The sequence below is a fragment of the Eptesicus fuscus genome, chromosome 1 (genome assembly GCF_027574615.1).
Source record: "Eptesicus fuscus isolate TK198812 chromosome 1, DD_ASM_mEF_20220401, whole genome shotgun sequence".
Classification (NCBI taxonomy): domain Eukaryota; kingdom Metazoa; phylum Chordata; class Mammalia; order Chiroptera; family Vespertilionidae; genus Eptesicus; species Eptesicus fuscus.
The window spans coordinates 70,243,902-70,261,193 of record NC_072473.1 but is presented as its reverse complement, the minus strand read 5'-3'; the positions used below and the strand labels follow the sequence as shown (position 1 = coordinate 70,261,193).

The following is a 17,292-nucleotide window of genomic DNA, read 5'->3' as shown; positions in this document are numbered from 1 at the left end:
TCTGACAAGTTTACTAGTTGTCACTTCAGTAACCAACCCCAGTGTATATAGACAAGGAGTAAGTATATAGTCCTAATTCTTAATATTTTGCTTAAAAATAGGTTTTGCTTATAGGCCATATGCTAAGAAGAAGTAACTTAAGCTTCTTTATGCTTGTCCAAAGAAAACATTTTGGAAGTTAATAGAGGTGGTGTGGATTGACAAAAAGATGATTCTAGAATCAGAGACTTCAGAATCTTAGCTCTGTCACTTACTAGCTGGAAGAGAAGATGAGTGCCCCAAGTACAGTCCATGTGACTCAGATATCGGTATTTACTTGCCATGTCCCCTTCAGTAAGTAATTCAAAACTCTGAGCTTCCATCTCTTACCTGAAAACTGAAGTGCTGCTCCCTAACTCACAAGGTTGTTTATGAAAATTAAAGTGCCTGACCTATAGTATGCACTCAATTTTATTGTTAGCTCCCTCTGTTTTCTCACTCGCTCTCCTCCTAATGTTGTTTTTAACTGAACCACTGCATTTTCTTTTCCTTCAAACTCTAGTAACATAGAGAATGTGGAGATTTTGTAGTGCTACTGCTGTGGTATCCAGTGTTACTGCCATCAGGTAGATTTCATAGACCTTTGGTCCTCTCCCAGTATTCTCTGGGGTTTCAATTTAGTTTTCTACATACTCAGCCACACATTATATGCTCATTATTAAAATTCCTTACTCAATCAACAGATATCCATAGAGGAAAAGCGAACATGTCAGTAGAATCATTATAGACTATCAGGAAAAGGTGATATGAATTAAATGGCAACAAAGAATTCTTTGCTTCATCATCAATTCTTGTAGAGCTGGGTTCTGAATCACTAAATGGAAAGTACAGACCAGAGGTGTCAAATTGAATTTTCTGCAATGATAAAAATTATCTATATCTGTAATATCCAGTAGTGTATCCACCATCCCCATGTGGCCATTTACAGTTGTAATATGGAACTGAATTTTAGATTTTACATAATTTCAATTTAATTTAATTTAAATTACTTTAACATTCAAATATGTTAAAGTATATACAGGTGATGGCTGCCACATTGTCATCTTAGTGCAGATATAGAACATTTCCAAGTCCAGTCCACATTAATCAGGTATTACTACCTATTTACCTTGTGCTCGTTCCATGGGCACTGGTCCACTTCCTGGCATTCCAACCTGGGCCGGCATCCCTCCTAGAACATAAAGGGCAAGAAAGAAAACACAAATTAGAACAGTGGCGAAACAATTAGCATGGTGGCTGAGTTAACAAATATCCTTTTTCTGCCTCACAGACAGAAACCTCCAAAGGGAGATAACTACCACCAAACAATGCAGTTATATAGAAGATGGGAATCTGTTAAGCTTCAGTGACAGAAAAGTGAATTAAATCTCCAGTAGGAGGCATGCAGCAGGCAGCCAATTAATGGTTATCTCTCTCTCCTTCTCCCTTCCTCTCGAAAATCAATAAAAAATATTTTTTTAAAGAAGATTTACCCTGGCATGCGTGTGCAAGAGGCAACCAATTGATGTGTCTCTCTCACATCGATGCTTCTCTTTCTTTCTCTCTCTCTCCTTCCCTCTCCTTCCCTCCCTCCCTCCCTCCAACTCTTTCTAAAAAAAAAAAAAAAATCAATGGAAAAAATATCCTCAGGTGAAAATTAACAAATCAAAACCAACAAAAGATTTATCCTGTCTTGCAAAACTGTTGCAAAACTGTCAAATGTCTCGAACATTCACACAAATGAAAATCTGTTTATGGTCATCAGAACTCAAAACCCAAGTCTGTTTTATTTGTAAACAAAAAGGTCCTTTGCCCTGTTTATATGTTTGTGCTATATCTTCCAGAAATTCAGAAATGAAGTTACTGAGTAAATTATGGGCACTGTATTTTGTTTTGTTAAGAACGTTACCAAGAGCCCTGGCCTGGTGGCTCAGTTGGTTGGAGCATAGTCCTATGCACTGAAGGGTCTCAGGTTTGATTCCTGGTCAGGGCACCTACCTGGGTTGCAGGTTCGATCCCCTGATCAGGGTGCGTATGGGAGGCAACCTATCAATATTTCTCTCTCACACCAATGATTTTTCTCTCACTCCTTAAAGTTAATAAAAACATATTCTCGGGTGAGGATTAAAGACAAACAAACAAACAAACAAACAAACAAAACTTTACCAAGAGTTTCTCCATTTCAGAAAATCACATCACTGATGTCAACAGTACTTGTGGTATTTGAATTGTCAGAATGACATACCTGTATCTGTCTACATTTGTAGCTTTGACATTCATGATATAGGTGCAAGCATTTGACTACTACCTTTTGTTTTCTAGTATAGTTTTGCCTGAATAATTGTATATTAAAAATATTTTGTTATAAATTAATATATTTTAATGTATCCTTTATGTTATGGTTAGGACATTATACTGATTTTTTTTGAAATCATGTTAGGTACGCTTTATGATCTTTACATTTCATTTCAGGATACCAAAGAGTCACTGCAATGTATCTATTAGGAAGAGGGGCCAAAGGGTCTAATAGAATTGAGAACCACTGGCCTATTCTAACCAGTATGATTAACAGTATGGTAACTGCTATACAAAAAATAATCATCTACCACAAGTCCTTGTGTGGTCCTTTCCACATAGAAATTCTTCTCTTTTCCTCAAAAGAACAACATATGCTGCAAGTGGAGAAAATAGACAAGCTGAACTATTTTCAGTCATTAGTACTTATCTAAAATATCAAGTACACTTCACATTCTCTTATTCCATTTAACATACCAGGTATCAAAGAGCCATGGATAAAAAACCTGAACCGGTGCTAGGCCAAGCCCTGCTACTAAGTGTGATTTTGAACAAGTTATTTGATGAAATTAATGTATTTCCAGGCTTCCTCATATATAATGTGAAGGAGTTGGCCTAAACCAATGTGGTTCTTAGAATAAAGTACTCAGACAAGTACCATCAGCATCACCAGGGACTTGTCAGAACTGCAAATAAATATTCAGGGCCCTACCTCGGACCTGCTGAATTAGAGTCTGGGGGTGGTGGGGACCAGCGATTTGTGTTTTAATAAGCTCTTTTGGGATTCTACTTCATACTAAGTTTGAGAATCACAGGTCAAATTTATTTCAGAGCTGTCTTACAGCCCTAACATTTTATGATTTATTCAGACCACTCACCAAAATGATACAAAGATAACTACCTGAAGAAAGTGGTGGCAGAAAGAATTATGGGCATCATTTCTCATGTTATAAATTATCACATAACAGCATTTTTATTGTATGCACTTGCTTCCCAGAAGTGGAATCGGTGGGTCAAAGTGTATATGAATCTTTAATGTAAGACTTTCTTAAAAGGTGGAAAAACTTCACATTTTCAACAGCAATGTAATTAATGATACCACATTCCCCATCAAGAGTGTCATCTCTCTTTGAAACTTTTGCTGGTTGGATGGGTTTAAGTAAAGCAAAATCCTGCTATTTAATTTGCAATCCCCTGACTATAAATGAATTTGTTCTTACTGCCATTTGGATTTGCTCTTCTATGAAGTGCCTAGTCATTTTCTTTGCCTACTTTCCTAGTACGTTATTCTTCCTTCTCATGAACTGTCAAAGAGCTTTGTAAGGGTACCTCAAAAATCTTAATAGAGTTTTAAGTTTTAATAACTTCACAAGTATAAATGCTATACCCTCACCAAAAATATCACTTGAAAATTCATTTACTCTTAACATCAACTTTTATATTTATTAATTCCCTCTTCTTGATACCTTTTTTAAAAAATTATTTTTCTAATTCTTTAAAACTAGGACTTAGGATTCATTTATTCTTCAATAATATAAGTATTTAAGGATATTCATTTCCTTTAAGTACCACTTTTATTATTTCTCATATTTATATGAAGTATACTTCTTTTTGTTGTCTTTTAGATAATTTATAAATTTCTACTTTTTTCTTTAATTCAAGAATTATCTAGAGTATGTTCAGTAAAAGTTTTTTTCAGTCACAATTTAATTACTTATTTCTAGTTTTATTGGCTTATAATCAGAGAAAACAGCCTGTAAAATCTCTGTATTTTAAAATTTGTTTTTATTTTATGGCTAAGTACATGGCCAAGTTTTTTTCTTTACTGTGCCATGGTCATTTGGGGGTGGGGGTTGTGTGCATTCTCCAGTCAAAAGATATAAGGCACCCTCTATATATTATATCAAGCTTATTGATTCCACTGTTTTATTCCTTAACATCCTTACTTGTTTTTTGTCCACTAACACAATGCTACTCAAAGTGTGGTCCACAGACAATGCCGATCCACATTCTGTGTTTACAGTTCATGACATTGTACAGTAAGTACAGAAATGGAGAGTAGTCACTTAGAAACCTTTATAGCAATTTGACATTGCTGTGACATCTGAGTGCATGGTCATCACACTTGGCTCAGGGTATTTGGAGGATTTTCAACTCATGTAATGAGCTGCATATGTCATAGCTTGCATACTTGTCAGGTGTAGTAGGACCATATTACAACTATTTTAAGTAAATTATGCACCTACAATTCATAAATATATAAAATACAGGATCTATTTTTTTTCACTGAAAGATAATTTAAATTTAACTATAACATTACAGGATAAATGAAAATTGTGGGTTGTTGAAATTTCTTTAAAAATCCCTTCTTCTATTCTTTGTCCACTTGTCTCTGTACAAAACAGAACAATTTTGATTCAAATTATCCTCCATGCAGTCGATCTATCCCAGATTAGATAAATAAGAAGATTGCTTTAAAAAAACTTTCAATATTGATATACATTATGTGTTCATACAGGTTTTTCATATGGGAAATCTCTATTTCATGCATACCTTTAGTTACAATTACTGAATGATGAAAAGCTACGAGTGTAACAGCAATATTCTATTAATTCCTATATATGTGTACACTTTTAATGAACAAATGAAGTTTTTAAAATTCTTTTTTCCTTTTGTTCTTTGGTCTGACTATATTTATTTATTAATTTTAGAAAGAGAGGAGATAGACAGACTGAGAAACATCAATTTGCTGTTCTATTTACCTATGCATTCATTATTTGATTCTGGTATGTGCCCTGCCAGAGATGGAACGCACAACCTGTACCAGGAGGATGCACTAAACAACTGAGCTACCCTGCCACGGCCTGGTCTGATTATATTTAATGAAATAAAATTTTATGTCTGTTAAATAAGAAGAAATATGTCCATGTATTCTGTGTCTGTTTTTTTCCCCATATGTTTTTACCCTAATCTAACAGTCTCTGATTTCTAATGGAAGAATTCAATCCATTCACATTTAGTAGAATAATGACTATACAAGATTTTATTCCTTCCCCCTTACTCTACTTTTATTATTACTTACTTCACAATATCATTTTATTTTTCTCTGTATTTGTTGGCTTGCTCTAGTTTCCATTCATTCCAATTTTCCTCTCATTAATTTGGAAGTTTTACTGTACCTTCCCACTTTACTGCCCTTTTTCCAGCTCTCATAATCAAACATATAGGATTTGTATATAAGAAATCAATTATTTCTTCCACCTTGGATACATATTTCCTAGTTGTATATTAATTTTATATCAAGATCTATCCCATTTGCAATAAAAAACTTTAGCAAAATACCAAAATGGTGAAGACTCTAAATGCAACATACCGCCGGGAGCTAAGGCACCAGGGCCAGGTCCTGTTACAGCAGTTGGTATTTGTCCTGGTGCTGGAACTCCAGCCTGCATAGAAGCTTGCATCAAAGGAGGTGCACCATTAACATGCATGCCACCCTGACCAGGAGAAAAATCAAAGTATATAGACATCTCAGTGGAGACTCAACACACAAAGTCTATGACTTTAAAGAACTCTTCAAGCTGACAACCCAAATATTCTACCAAATGTCCTTTTTGTATAGCATGTATCATGCAAACTATGAATACAAGATGCAATACAGATGAAAAGCCTGGTTATAACACAGTTAAGATGGACCATATTCTAAAAGCTAAGATTGACAAGTCTTATTTGTGTGGTGAGGCTACTTGTAGCACCTATTGTTGACTTCATGACTGGGGCCTAGCAATAAGAAAAAATGCCAAGGAGAAAAAGAGGAGACTAGGACATTTTTATAAAGAAATTGCTGGCAGTCTGCATTTTTAAGATGAAATTTTAAAAATCTAATTTTTCTCATCCCTGTCCTGAGATATAATTCTGGTTTGGGGGGAATGTTAATTTTTTTAATGCTACATTAAAGCTCCTAGAGGGAAAGGGATTGTTTTAATCTATATATTCTCCAGAGAAAGCAGTCCCTTGGAATAGAAAGAGCTTAATAAAAGAAAGAGTAAAAACTAAGTTATATTTTTAAAAATCACATAATAATGTCAGAGAACACAAATAAAACTCTCAAACAGAACACTGTATTAAAACAGGTTATGAGGTCAAACAGAACCAGGTTTAGATCCTGGATATGCCACTTACAATTATGCTACTTTTGGACCAGGTAACCTCTCTGCATCTTAATTAATTTCATTGCATTTCTGAAAAAAATGTTTAATTACAGCAGGGGTTAGCAAGCTATGGCCCATGAGCCAAATCTGGCTTACTGCCTCATTTCATAAATAAAGTTTTATTGGAACACAACCACACACATTTCTTTACGTATTGTCTGTGGCTGATTTCACATTCCAATGGCAGAGTTGAGTAGTTAGGAAAGATTCCATGGCCTGCAAAGCCAAAAATATTTACTATTGGGCCATTTACAGATGTTTGCCGACTCCCGCCTTAAACCTTTGTATGATCTACCTAAGTGGTTTGCCTCTGCCAATGTGATAGGTAAAAAATGTTAGATTTTTGTACTTTCTGTTTACATTTATCTTTTTTTGAGGTTGAACACTTTCACATCCTATCTAATAAAGAGGGAATATGCTAATTGACCATCACTCCATCACAAAGATGGCTGTACCCACAGCTGAGGCCAAGTTCCCATAAGGAGCCTTAACGAGCAATCAGCAGAGACCTGAGGCTACACCCTGCCCCGCCCCCATGGGGCTTGACAGGGGACCTCAGGCTTCACCCCCCACCAGGCAGGGCTTGACAGGGGACCTCAGGCTGCGCGCCCCCAACCGGCAGGGCTTGACAAGGGACCTCAGGCCGCACCCCCAACCCCAGTGCCAGGCCAGGGGACCTGAGGCCATGCCCAGAGCACCTCAATGTGTGCTTCCCATCCTGGTGCTAAGCTAGGGGACCTCAGGCTGCTCCCCCCGCCCCAGCGCCAGGCTGGGGGATCTCAGGCCGCGCTTCCCACCAGGTGGGGCTTGACAGGGGACTTCAGGCCACGCCCCCCACCCAGCAGGGCTTGACGGGGGACCTCAAGGTGCACCCCCAGTGCTGGGTCGGGGGAACTCAGGCTGCGCTCCTGCCCAGCAGGGCTTGATAGGGGACTTGAGGCTGCGCCCGCCCCCTCCTGGTGGGGCTTGACGAGGGACCTCAGGCCATGCCCCCCACCCAGCGGGGCTTGACAGGGGATCTCAGGCCGTGTCCCCCACCTGGCAGGGCTTGACAGGGGACCTCAAGGCACGTCCTCTGCCCCGGTCTGGGCTGGGGGACCTCAAGCCACGCCCCCCCCCCCCCCCCCGTCCTGGAACCAGGCTAGGGGACCTGAGGCTATGACCCCTGCCTGGCGGGGCTTGACAAGGGTGGGACTGGCCGGGTCTGGATCTAGCCCAATGTGGGTGGGGGGGGGGGGCGCGGCAGCCGGGTCTGGGTCTCACGTGATTTTGAGGTGCATGTGGGTGGGAAGGGACTTGACTCTGGGTCCCGTGGTATGCCCCAGACTCTGACAGGATGAAGGTTTTCATATATATTTTACTCATTTTCTTTCATCTCTGACACTTCTATTATAGAGAAAGCGCAAATAGCAATATTAAATTATTTCCTCTAATTAATCCCCTTTTAATGTGCACAAATTTTGTGCACCGGGCCACTAGTATCATAATAAAAGGCTAATATGTAAATGGTCATCACGCTGTGACACCGTAACGCCCGATCAGCAGGGACTTGTGGTTGTGTGGCGCCGGGCTGGGACCAGGGGACCTGAGGCTGTGCCCCCAGCCCCGGGACATGAGGCTGCGTCCCCTGCCTGGTGGGGCTTGACAGGGGTGGGGCCAGATGGGTCTTGGTGTCGCCCAATGGGGGTGGGACTGGCTGGACACTTCTATTACAGAGAAAGGGCAAATAGCAATATTAAAATATTTCCTATAATTAATTCCCTTTTAATGTGCATGAATTTCGTGCACCGGGCCACGAGTATTTAATACATATTTGTATTTCCACTTTTGTGAACTGTTTATATCCATTGCAAACTTTTCTACTGAGTCATTGGTAATGTAATTACTAACTTTAGGTTTTTGCATATCATGAAAAATTCCGGATAAATTATATGGAAAACAAAATTAACCACACAGCTTAGGAAATAAATTATATGCCCAAATGAAATCTCCCATATGGTCTTCCTTAACTGCACCCTGTATCCCTTAGACAGCCACTTAAGAATTCTTATTGGTGTTCTGAAATTTTATGTAAATCATTATATACTGAACATAGTCTTTATAACTCACTCAACATATATTTGGGATATATGCAGAGATATATATCCCATATTTTGGGAATGCTTCCACATTCACTTATTTCCACTTTGGTATGGTATTATGTTTTTAATTTATCTGTGTTGATACCATGTATAGTAGTTCATCTTAACTGCTATATAGAACTGTTTTTGAAAGTCATTCATCGTGACAAATGTAGTTTATTTAACTGTTGTAGAATATACCATATTTTCTTCATTCTTTCACTGACGTACATTTAGGATGTTTCTAATTGTTCACTATTATAGTGTGGCAATAAACATGATTAAAGATGATTAAGGGCTCTTAAATAATAACCCTGTTGTCCACATATGTGGCAAATACTTTTCCCAATTTGTCATCTGTCTTTGGTGTTTATGTCTTTTTCTCCACAAAGAAATTTTTCAGTTTTCAAATGTACTGATTTTCTATGGCTTCAGGGTTTTGTGTAATACTTAGAAAGCTAAGTTTTTACTTTTTTCATTGGTAAGAATGGAGATAATAAGAGTGCCACCTCATATAATCACTGTAATAAATAAAGTATTAAATTATACAGTGTATATAAAATAACAAAGTGCCAACCACAGTGCTACACATGCATAGACACACAAAATTAGCTTATAAAAATTGTGTATAGGAAGGACTTCTTTGTTTTACAAACTTGGCATAAAACCTATATTCATTCAGATGCCACATAGTCTGCAACCTGGAAACTACCTTTATGCCTGAAAATTGAAATTACCATCTCTGGCTCTTGTCCATTCTTCTTTCAATATATTCTCCTAAAAAGAAAATGACATTATAAGACAGATAAAAGAAATGTTAAAGAGTAAAGCCATACCATAGGCTGGGCCCCAGGGGCCTGAGGATTCTGCTGATTCATTGGTACACCGGCTCCTGAGGGAGGTCCAGCATTGTGGACTGGCTGAGGATTGCCTGACATCAGTGTTGGGATATTTGTCTGGCGATGCAGAATTTTCTAAAAAGTAAAAAGAAAAATCTATGAGCTGTCTGTTTAACAAAGCAATCAAGTAGTTCCTACCCCTACTCAAGGTTTACCTCAGTATTTCCATAAAAGAACCAGTAGCACTCACCAAGGCGATCTCTGGATCCACAATTCTCATCACTACCTGTGCTTGTAGCAAAGCATAAGCCAGTTGAGGGTTTTGGAGCAACATGTTCCGTGCTTCCTGGGGACTATTCTGGACACAAAGCTGAGAAGATACACGGAATCATCATCAGGTTCAATACTTATTGCTTAGAAATCAATAGTGACTTAGAACTATTTACATCAGAGAAATGCAATGATTTTTGCATAGCACACAAAATTCTGTCACAGCAGGCAAGAGAAGGAAGAGGCATTTCAAATACCATAATATAATCATTAAGGAAAAAATTCACATTTTAATATCTACATCTGTTATCAATGGGCCACAAAAACCCAGCCAGATTATGTTGGTGTGGTTTGTGTACAAAAATGGAAAGCTCTTTGCACAAAATATACTGTGCACATATGGAATAGTAAAGGTGCAAGTAATAGTAAAAGTGCAAGGTGGTCAACAGGCACACCTTCTACTTGAGCTCATGGAATCATTTCCATTTACTTCATCAATAACTCTTGAAAATTTGATGTGACTGGATTTATTCATAATTTAATGCCTCCTCCCACCTTCATCTGTTTCATTAACTCAAACATCTGCTCTGGTGGAAGACTGGCAACTGCTTTGCTAATGGACTCAGGAGCATCCTCAGGACTGATGGTCTCTCCATAAGGTGACTCAATGACAGGGGCACCAGTGCCAAGGCCTGATCGGGAAGAAAGTACAAAAAAGTTAAAAAGAGGCAAAATAAAGAGGCAAATCATTTCAAATATCTACTTTCCAGGGCTTGTAAGGATCCGATGATAACTTTAAATTCTCTGGAGCTGAGAAATAAGTGATTTGCTAGTTTCTTATTTCTGTGGAAGAAAGTGACAGAGTGTATTTTTTGCTCTTAGAGTAAAGCTGGGACTAGGGTCATATAGGTGGACAATGTTAACCTAAATTAGGGATTAAGCATATCAATTTCCTTTGACAAGTAATTTCCGAAGCAAAAGGTTTAAACAAAAAAAAGATGCTAATTTTACAATGGAATTTCTGGATCTACCATCTCATAAAAAAAGCCAAAAGAATGCCTTAGTGTCTCCACCAGCTACAGATCTGGCAACATAGTTACTGGCATGGCAAACACCAAGGACATATTTAGTACTACTAATCACTTAGTGAGCCTGAATTCATCTTCAAATGGAATTAACTCCTTAGCAACCGAAGGACTTCTAAAGTCAATGTTACCTTGTTTCTCAAAGATATACACTTTCCCAGTGCAGGTACCTCAGGTGGGTCAAGTAAAGAAGCTTGTGTGGATAACCATTTAAGCAGATGCTAAAACATACCATAAATGGAAAATCTTCATTGTTACATCTCTACTAACTTGGGTTTATACTCACTCTTCAGTTCTTCTTTGTTCTTTTCACTGGCAGCATTATCCACTCGAAGTGCTCTTCCACTGAATTCACGCCCATTCAGGTTTCTCATGGCACTAAGTGCTGTCTCTTGGTCTTGGTATTCACAGAAGCCATAACCCTTTGGCTTTCCTGTCTCCCTATCATATACCAACCTGAAGAGCAGAACCAAGTATCAGGCATAAATGTTACATACACACAGGGATCCTGCAAACATTGCCATGTTCAAATTTGGTGAACTGTAAGGCAAATAACTATCAGCCTGACTGCCTCACTGAAATATGTTTTAAACAATGAAAATTTTTATTTTAAAATTATAATTGACATTCATAAACATTTTTAAAAATGAATCCCTCTCTCATCTCAGTTGACAAGATAGGACAGGTCAAAAGGATCAATAGTGAGGGGGCTTGCTCAATTTGGTGTGGTAGAAAAAGTCCACACCCAGTCAGTAGAAGTGACAATCACAGGGGTGGTTGGGTAGGGAATGCTCACAACTCCACTAGCTTGAGGTTGTAGTCATTGTTAGAGAAGGCACATTTTTTGCTTGACTGTGTGTATGTGCAGCAGATTCTGGAGAAAACTCAAAACCAGTTACACATACCTGGCTGATGCTAAAGCTGAACATATGTGCATATGAAACATAGAAGGGGCTCAGGAGAGAGTAAACCCTGGGCATACTTGAAAATGGCATAAACTTTGAATGCTGCCTACATTCCCAAAAATGTATCTTTTAGTAAAAATGAATGTGAATTGTATGGTCTGTGAATTACATCTCAATAAAGCTGTTACAAACAAAAAAAAGAAGAATGTGTGTACAAAATCATCAGTAAATCTTGCCATTATTTCTAAGGGCCAAATTTGTGGTAATTTTTAAGAAACTCCTACCAAATAGCAAAAGAGAATCATACCTGAAACTAACAACAGGTCCAACCTCAGAAAAGATGTCCTTTAATTGCTCTTCAGTAGCTTCATATGGAATGTTCCCCACTAAGGAAGAAAATAGATAACATTAAAATTCTGAGTTTGTAAACTAGATCTTTAGTAAGAAAATAAACAGTATTTTCTTATATCATGGAAAATGTAACAACTGGCTCAAAATACAGTGCTCCTCCAATCCCAGTTCCATGGTACTCCCTTAGACAGGATTACAATTTTTGCTGACTTTAATTGCAAGAGAAATAAACCACTGAGAGTAAATACAAAAGGTGTAGACACGCCTAAATGTCAGTTCACAGACTGATTAGACAAGAGTTAGATTTTACTTAACTTTGGTGAAAATACTACCTGAAGGTGTGCAAGTCTTATCAATAACTACTAAAAGAATCTATACTGTAATTTTTAAAACCGACTCATATGTCCATATTTACACACACACCACAAAGGAGAATGACCATGGATGTAGTGGAAGATGTTTAAAATGATTCTGTACTGTTTTGTGGCCCTTCCAAACAGTGCTTTAAAATCACCACACATACTTAAAAACAACTTATTTCGGCAGGTTACTTAGAATAGACTCGATCCTCCTTAAGATTTCTTTGAGGAAGTCTTACTCGTTCATACATTCATTTATTTACTATCCACCTTAAGACGCCAGGTGGCCCCTACCACTATCGACAAACTAAAAATGTAAGGGGCTTTAAGCACAGAATGAAAAGTCCTGATAAGAGGGTGGGAAGTGGACTCAAACATCTATAACCTCAGCACAATATGTTCTAAAATAGATTAAAAGTAGTATGGGACAGTTGCTAAGCGCCCTCGCTTCTAGAAAACAATTGAAGCTAGAAAATCAATGAAAGGAGAAACACATAGAAGCTGAACGCTAGTTTAACTTCCTTAATCACATCGTGGAAAGGATGCTAAACCTCGGGAGAAGGGGAACATCATTTTACCCACGAGTCCATCAGCTTGGCAGCCCCACAAGAAAGGCAGGTAGAGCTGTACCCCTGACCTATCACAGGTTCCCAAAGCGATTCAAGAGGTGCAGGGGGCGTTCCTCGCAGCTCCCTGCTTCTTTCTGTCCCTCCCTGATGCTTGGCAACACCTCACTCCTCTTACCGAACACCGAACGTAGAGAACGATCTACCGCAGGGTCTCTCACATTCAAACCCGCCATCGCTCTCTTCCTGTGGCTTCCGGTTGCCCGGGCACACTTCCCTACTGCGCGTGAGCCTAACGACCAACAGGCTTCCGTCCAGCGCGTGAACCGGAAACGCCTGAGCCGGGCTGACGCTGGGCACCTCCCCTGGCGTCATTGCGTCACGGGAGGCGTGCCTTACGTCTTCCTTAGCGTAACCTCTTCTGAGCCGATTCAGGTGTTTCTGGGAGAATAGAATCTTTAATTATTTATTTTTTTTCGTAGGCTAATACAAGTAATTGTGGACCACAATAAGGATTGCAGCAACGGCGTTACCAAGGTAACAGGGAAGTCATTTCCTAACAAGGGTGGCACTTTGGTTTTAATTAAGCCCTCTTAGGGGAGGGAAGTGATTGGTCCCGCCCTAGGGCGTGCAGAAGATTGTCTTGTAAAAACAGTGAGTGTAAGGAGGAAGGGAGAGTGGAGGCAGCCTAGGAGAATGAGAGAATGAGGGGCATTCAACGTCAGAGCCTTAACACTTAGCTGGGGAGGTAAAGGGAGTACAGACCCCTGTTTACTCTTGTCTAGCCCTTGGGCTCCGTGTGCTGTATGGTGGTGATGGGGCGGAGTGGCTGAAAGCATTAGTGTTGCAGAAGACCAAGAAGACCAAGGACGCTTCTGAGGAAGTTGGAGGGACACTGTTTAATAACGCCAGCGGACTCAGGGAACAGCCTTCCAAATCTGAGTGAAGGAACACGCTTGGGGCCCTCCCTTATATCTCCCTCCCTGTGCTCTTTGTCCCAAAAGCATGGGTCATGCTTCCGGTCCTTTTCGCGGGCCTTGCAAGAAGGCCCCCAGGTGTTGGGGGTCTCCAGGCCATATCTGGTGGTTAGGAGCCCTCCCTCTGGGCAGAGTTAGGAGCCCTCCCTCTGGGCAGTGTACTGTCCACAGTCCAATGGCCTCTGTAACCGGTTCTGCAAGACCAGTGTCTGGGAAAGAGGTAGTGACTTTATAGGTTATCAGGAATGTACACTGAGCTTACTGGCCTGGATTCAGATCACTAGCCCCAAATATCAGGGCTACATTGGAATTAGCCCTTTTTGCCTCTTCATTCGCCCCCCCCCCCCTTGTCCCACAAGCTTCTCTTAGCCTTGTGGTACAACGACTACGGGATGTTATGGGGAACATGGGTGACGACCACTCTTAACTACTTCCAGCTGAAAATGACGATGAAAAGGGGGTTAGCATCCCGTGTAGGGAATTCTGAAGTTTAAAGGCATTCCCATCCAGTTTGCAAGCAGTGGTTCCACACACGTAGAATGTTCCTGCAGAGGAGCACTGTGGGTAGGTGGTTTCAGCCTTGAGGATAGAGTTGCATAGTTCATCTGGGTGGCGACCTGTTGGATGTTGGCCTTGGGTACTGCTGAAACAAATAGGAGCAACATTAATTAGCTGCACATTGGCTGTGATAGGTCCTATCATTTTTTCCATCCAATACAATTTCCCCTCCCCCCCACGTGCATTTGGTAGTGGAGTCATAACATGCTGCAGGCTGATAAGTATAGCTAGCAAAAATCTGGCTTGATGGAGCTTTCCCATAGGCTACCCGGTCTAGCATATTTGGGTAGTGAGTTTCTAAGCAAGGACACGTGGCAGTGGTTCCTATGGGAGGCAAGTATGTGCTAGCTAATATTATTAGTGGGAACATGTTATTCCCTCTATTTCTGTTCAGTGGGGTCCAAAACAGTGAACCGCTAGGACAAAGAGCAGTATTATGGCTATTTCTGCAAGGCAGATGTAGCCAAGGATAGCATGACAAGGTGCAGTCCAGCAATCCATGATGAGGCCTTTGTTTCCTTGCTGTATGGCAAGCAGTAATTTTATGGTGCTTCTGTGTTCCAGCAAGAACAGATGAGTTCCCCTCCAGGTACTAGTCTCGGGTTCCTGCGGCACTCATAAAAAGACAAAATGAGAATTATTAGAAAGATAAAACCAATGATTATCCAGAAATACCAGAGCATATTACCTTTAGGAGGAGATAAAGAAAGATTAGTGTTAGGGAGAATTCAGCAGGGCGTTTCTAAATTCCTTGGAGCAGGTTGATCGGCCAGGTCCGCTGTCTTCTTGAGGGTGATCCGCAGGGGGTGTTTCTGGTCAGAGGTCACCTTCCACTCAGGCTGGACATCACTCGGCTGGTGGTCTGCCTTCACCCGGGAGTGGTGGATCCAGGTATTCAGTCCTGCAACCTTAAGAGCTGTGGGGGTGGTTAATATGACTGGATAGAATCCCTTCCAGATAGGTGTGAGGGGCTCCTTTTTCCAGTCCTTTACCCAAACCTGGTCTCCAGGTTTATAAGGATGTACTGCTGTTCCTAAAGAGATGGGTAGTCGGTCAGTAACCCATCTGTGTACCTCAAAGACAGTTTTTCCAAGTCCTTGTAGTTGTTTCTGGATTTCTAAGTTCCCTATTTCCCCCAAATCTCCCTTTGGCCGAATTAAGGGAGGGGGTCTACCATATAGAATTTCAAAGGGAGAGAAACCTACCCTGGCCCTTGGGGCACAGCGTACCCTCAGAAGTACAAGAGGCAAGATATCTGTCCAGGGTAAGGTTGTCTCTTGGCATAGCTTAGCCATAGTCTGCTTTAGAGTTGGGTTCATGCGTTCTACTTTCCCTGAACTCTGAGGCCTGTAGGCTGTATGTAGGTTCCATTTAATTCCTAAAGCCTTAGCTACCTGTTGTACTATTTCTGCTACAAAGGCTGGGCCATTATCAGACCCTATGGTCAGAGGCATTCCATACCGTGGAATTATATCCTTCAGCAATGCCTTAGTGACTTCTCTCGCCTTTTCAGTGCGAGTGGGATATGCCTCGACCCAGCCTGAAAAGGTGCAAACAAAAACTAGCAGGTATTTATTCCCTCTGCGAGGCCCTATTTCTGTAAAATCTACTTCTAAGTCCTCAAAAGGAGCTTGCCCACAGCGCTGAACTCCTATCGGTCCCACAGGACCCTGTTTAGCATTGTTCTGAGCACAGAGGAGGCAACGCTGAGAGACTGAGGCACACAAGGAGGGAAGACGGGCAATTAGGTAGTACCTGCCTAACAAAGCTTCTAGGGCAGCCTTTCCTAAATGAGTGAGTTCATGCTGCTGGAGGACTACCTTATGGGCTAACTGTTCTGGGACATAGACCCTATGATCTGGGAGTATCCACCAGCCTTCCTTCGTTCTCTTGCCCCCTTCTTGCTGGGCCCATTCCTCTTCCTGAGGAGTGTATTTTGGAGGTTCAGGTAATTCGGGGCCAACATGATCCGTGATGGTGCCACTTGTTCTTTAGCAGCCAGCTTGGCTGTGGCATCAACACATTGGTTTCCTTCTGACACTGAGTCTTTCCCTTTCTGGTGACCTTTGCAATGGATGACGGCTATTTCCTTGGGCTCCCAGACTGCTTCTAGTAACTTTAAAATCTCATTCTGATTTTTGATTCCTTTTCCTCCAGCTGTCAAGAGCCCTCTTTCCTTATATATGGCCCCATGGATATGCTGGGTAGCAAAGGCATAGAGCGAGTCAGTATAGATGTTGGCACGCTTATCTTTACTGAGCTCTAAGGCTCTGGCAAGGGCCCAAAGTTCTGACCATCCTTCAGGCAGGGCCTGTGCCTCAATTGTCTCAAAATTTGATACTACTGCATATCTGGCTCATCTTTTTCCTTCATCTAAGAAGCTGCTGCCATCTGTGAACAATACCAAGTCCGGGTTTGGCAGGGGCCTGTCTGTTAGATCTGGCCGGCTGGAGTAAACCTCCTTTAGGACTTCCAGGCAATCATGCTCAGGGGCCCCCTCAGCAACAGGTAGAAAGGTGGCAGGATTAAGAGTTCTCACTGCTTCTAATCTTACCCGAGGATTCTTGCTTAACAGGCCTTGGTATTGAGTCATTCGAGCATGAGTCAGCCAGTGCTGCCCCTTAGCTTCCATCAGGGTGACCACAGCATGAGGTACTTTTACATTTAAGTTTTGTCCTAAAGTAAGCTTATCTGCTTCCTTGACTAACAATGCAGTGGCTGCAAGGGCCCTGAGACAT

At 40.9% G+C, this 17,292-nt stretch overlaps 1 protein-coding gene and 1 long non-coding RNA gene across 2 annotated transcripts in view; one reads left to right on the top strand and one right to left on the bottom strand.

The window, feature by feature from the left end:
* The window catches only part of CSTF2 (cleavage stimulation factor subunit 2), a 30,213-nt gene extending 16,958 nt beyond the window's left edge, over positions 1–13,255 (bottom strand). The window contains exons 1-9 of the mRNA XM_028132726.2: positions 13,198–13,255; positions 12,051–12,129; positions 11,125–11,294; positions 10,309–10,445; positions 9,734–9,853; positions 9,481–9,618; positions 5,687–5,810; positions 2,625–2,690; positions 1,148–1,210 (exon numbers count right to left, since the gene is read on the bottom strand). Coding sequence (XP_027988527.2) covers positions 1,148–1,210; positions 2,625–2,690; positions 5,687–5,810; positions 9,481–9,618; positions 9,734–9,853; positions 10,309–10,445; positions 11,125–11,294; positions 12,051–12,129; positions 13,198–13,255 — 955 coding nt within the window. The remainder of the gene's footprint in view (positions 1–1,147; positions 1,211–2,624; positions 2,691–5,686; positions 5,811–9,480; positions 9,619–9,733; positions 9,854–10,308; positions 10,446–11,124; positions 11,295–12,050; positions 12,130–13,197) is intronic.
* Positions 13,256–13,424: 169 nt separating this feature from the next.
* Positions 13,425–17,292, top strand: part of LOC114228073 (uncharacterized) — a 29,727-nt gene continuing 25,859 nt past the window's right edge. Inside the window, exon 1 of the long non-coding RNA XR_003614157.2 lies at positions 13,425–13,556. This is a non-coding gene — a long non-coding RNA (uncharacterized LOC114228073). The remainder of the gene's footprint in view (positions 13,557–17,292) is intronic.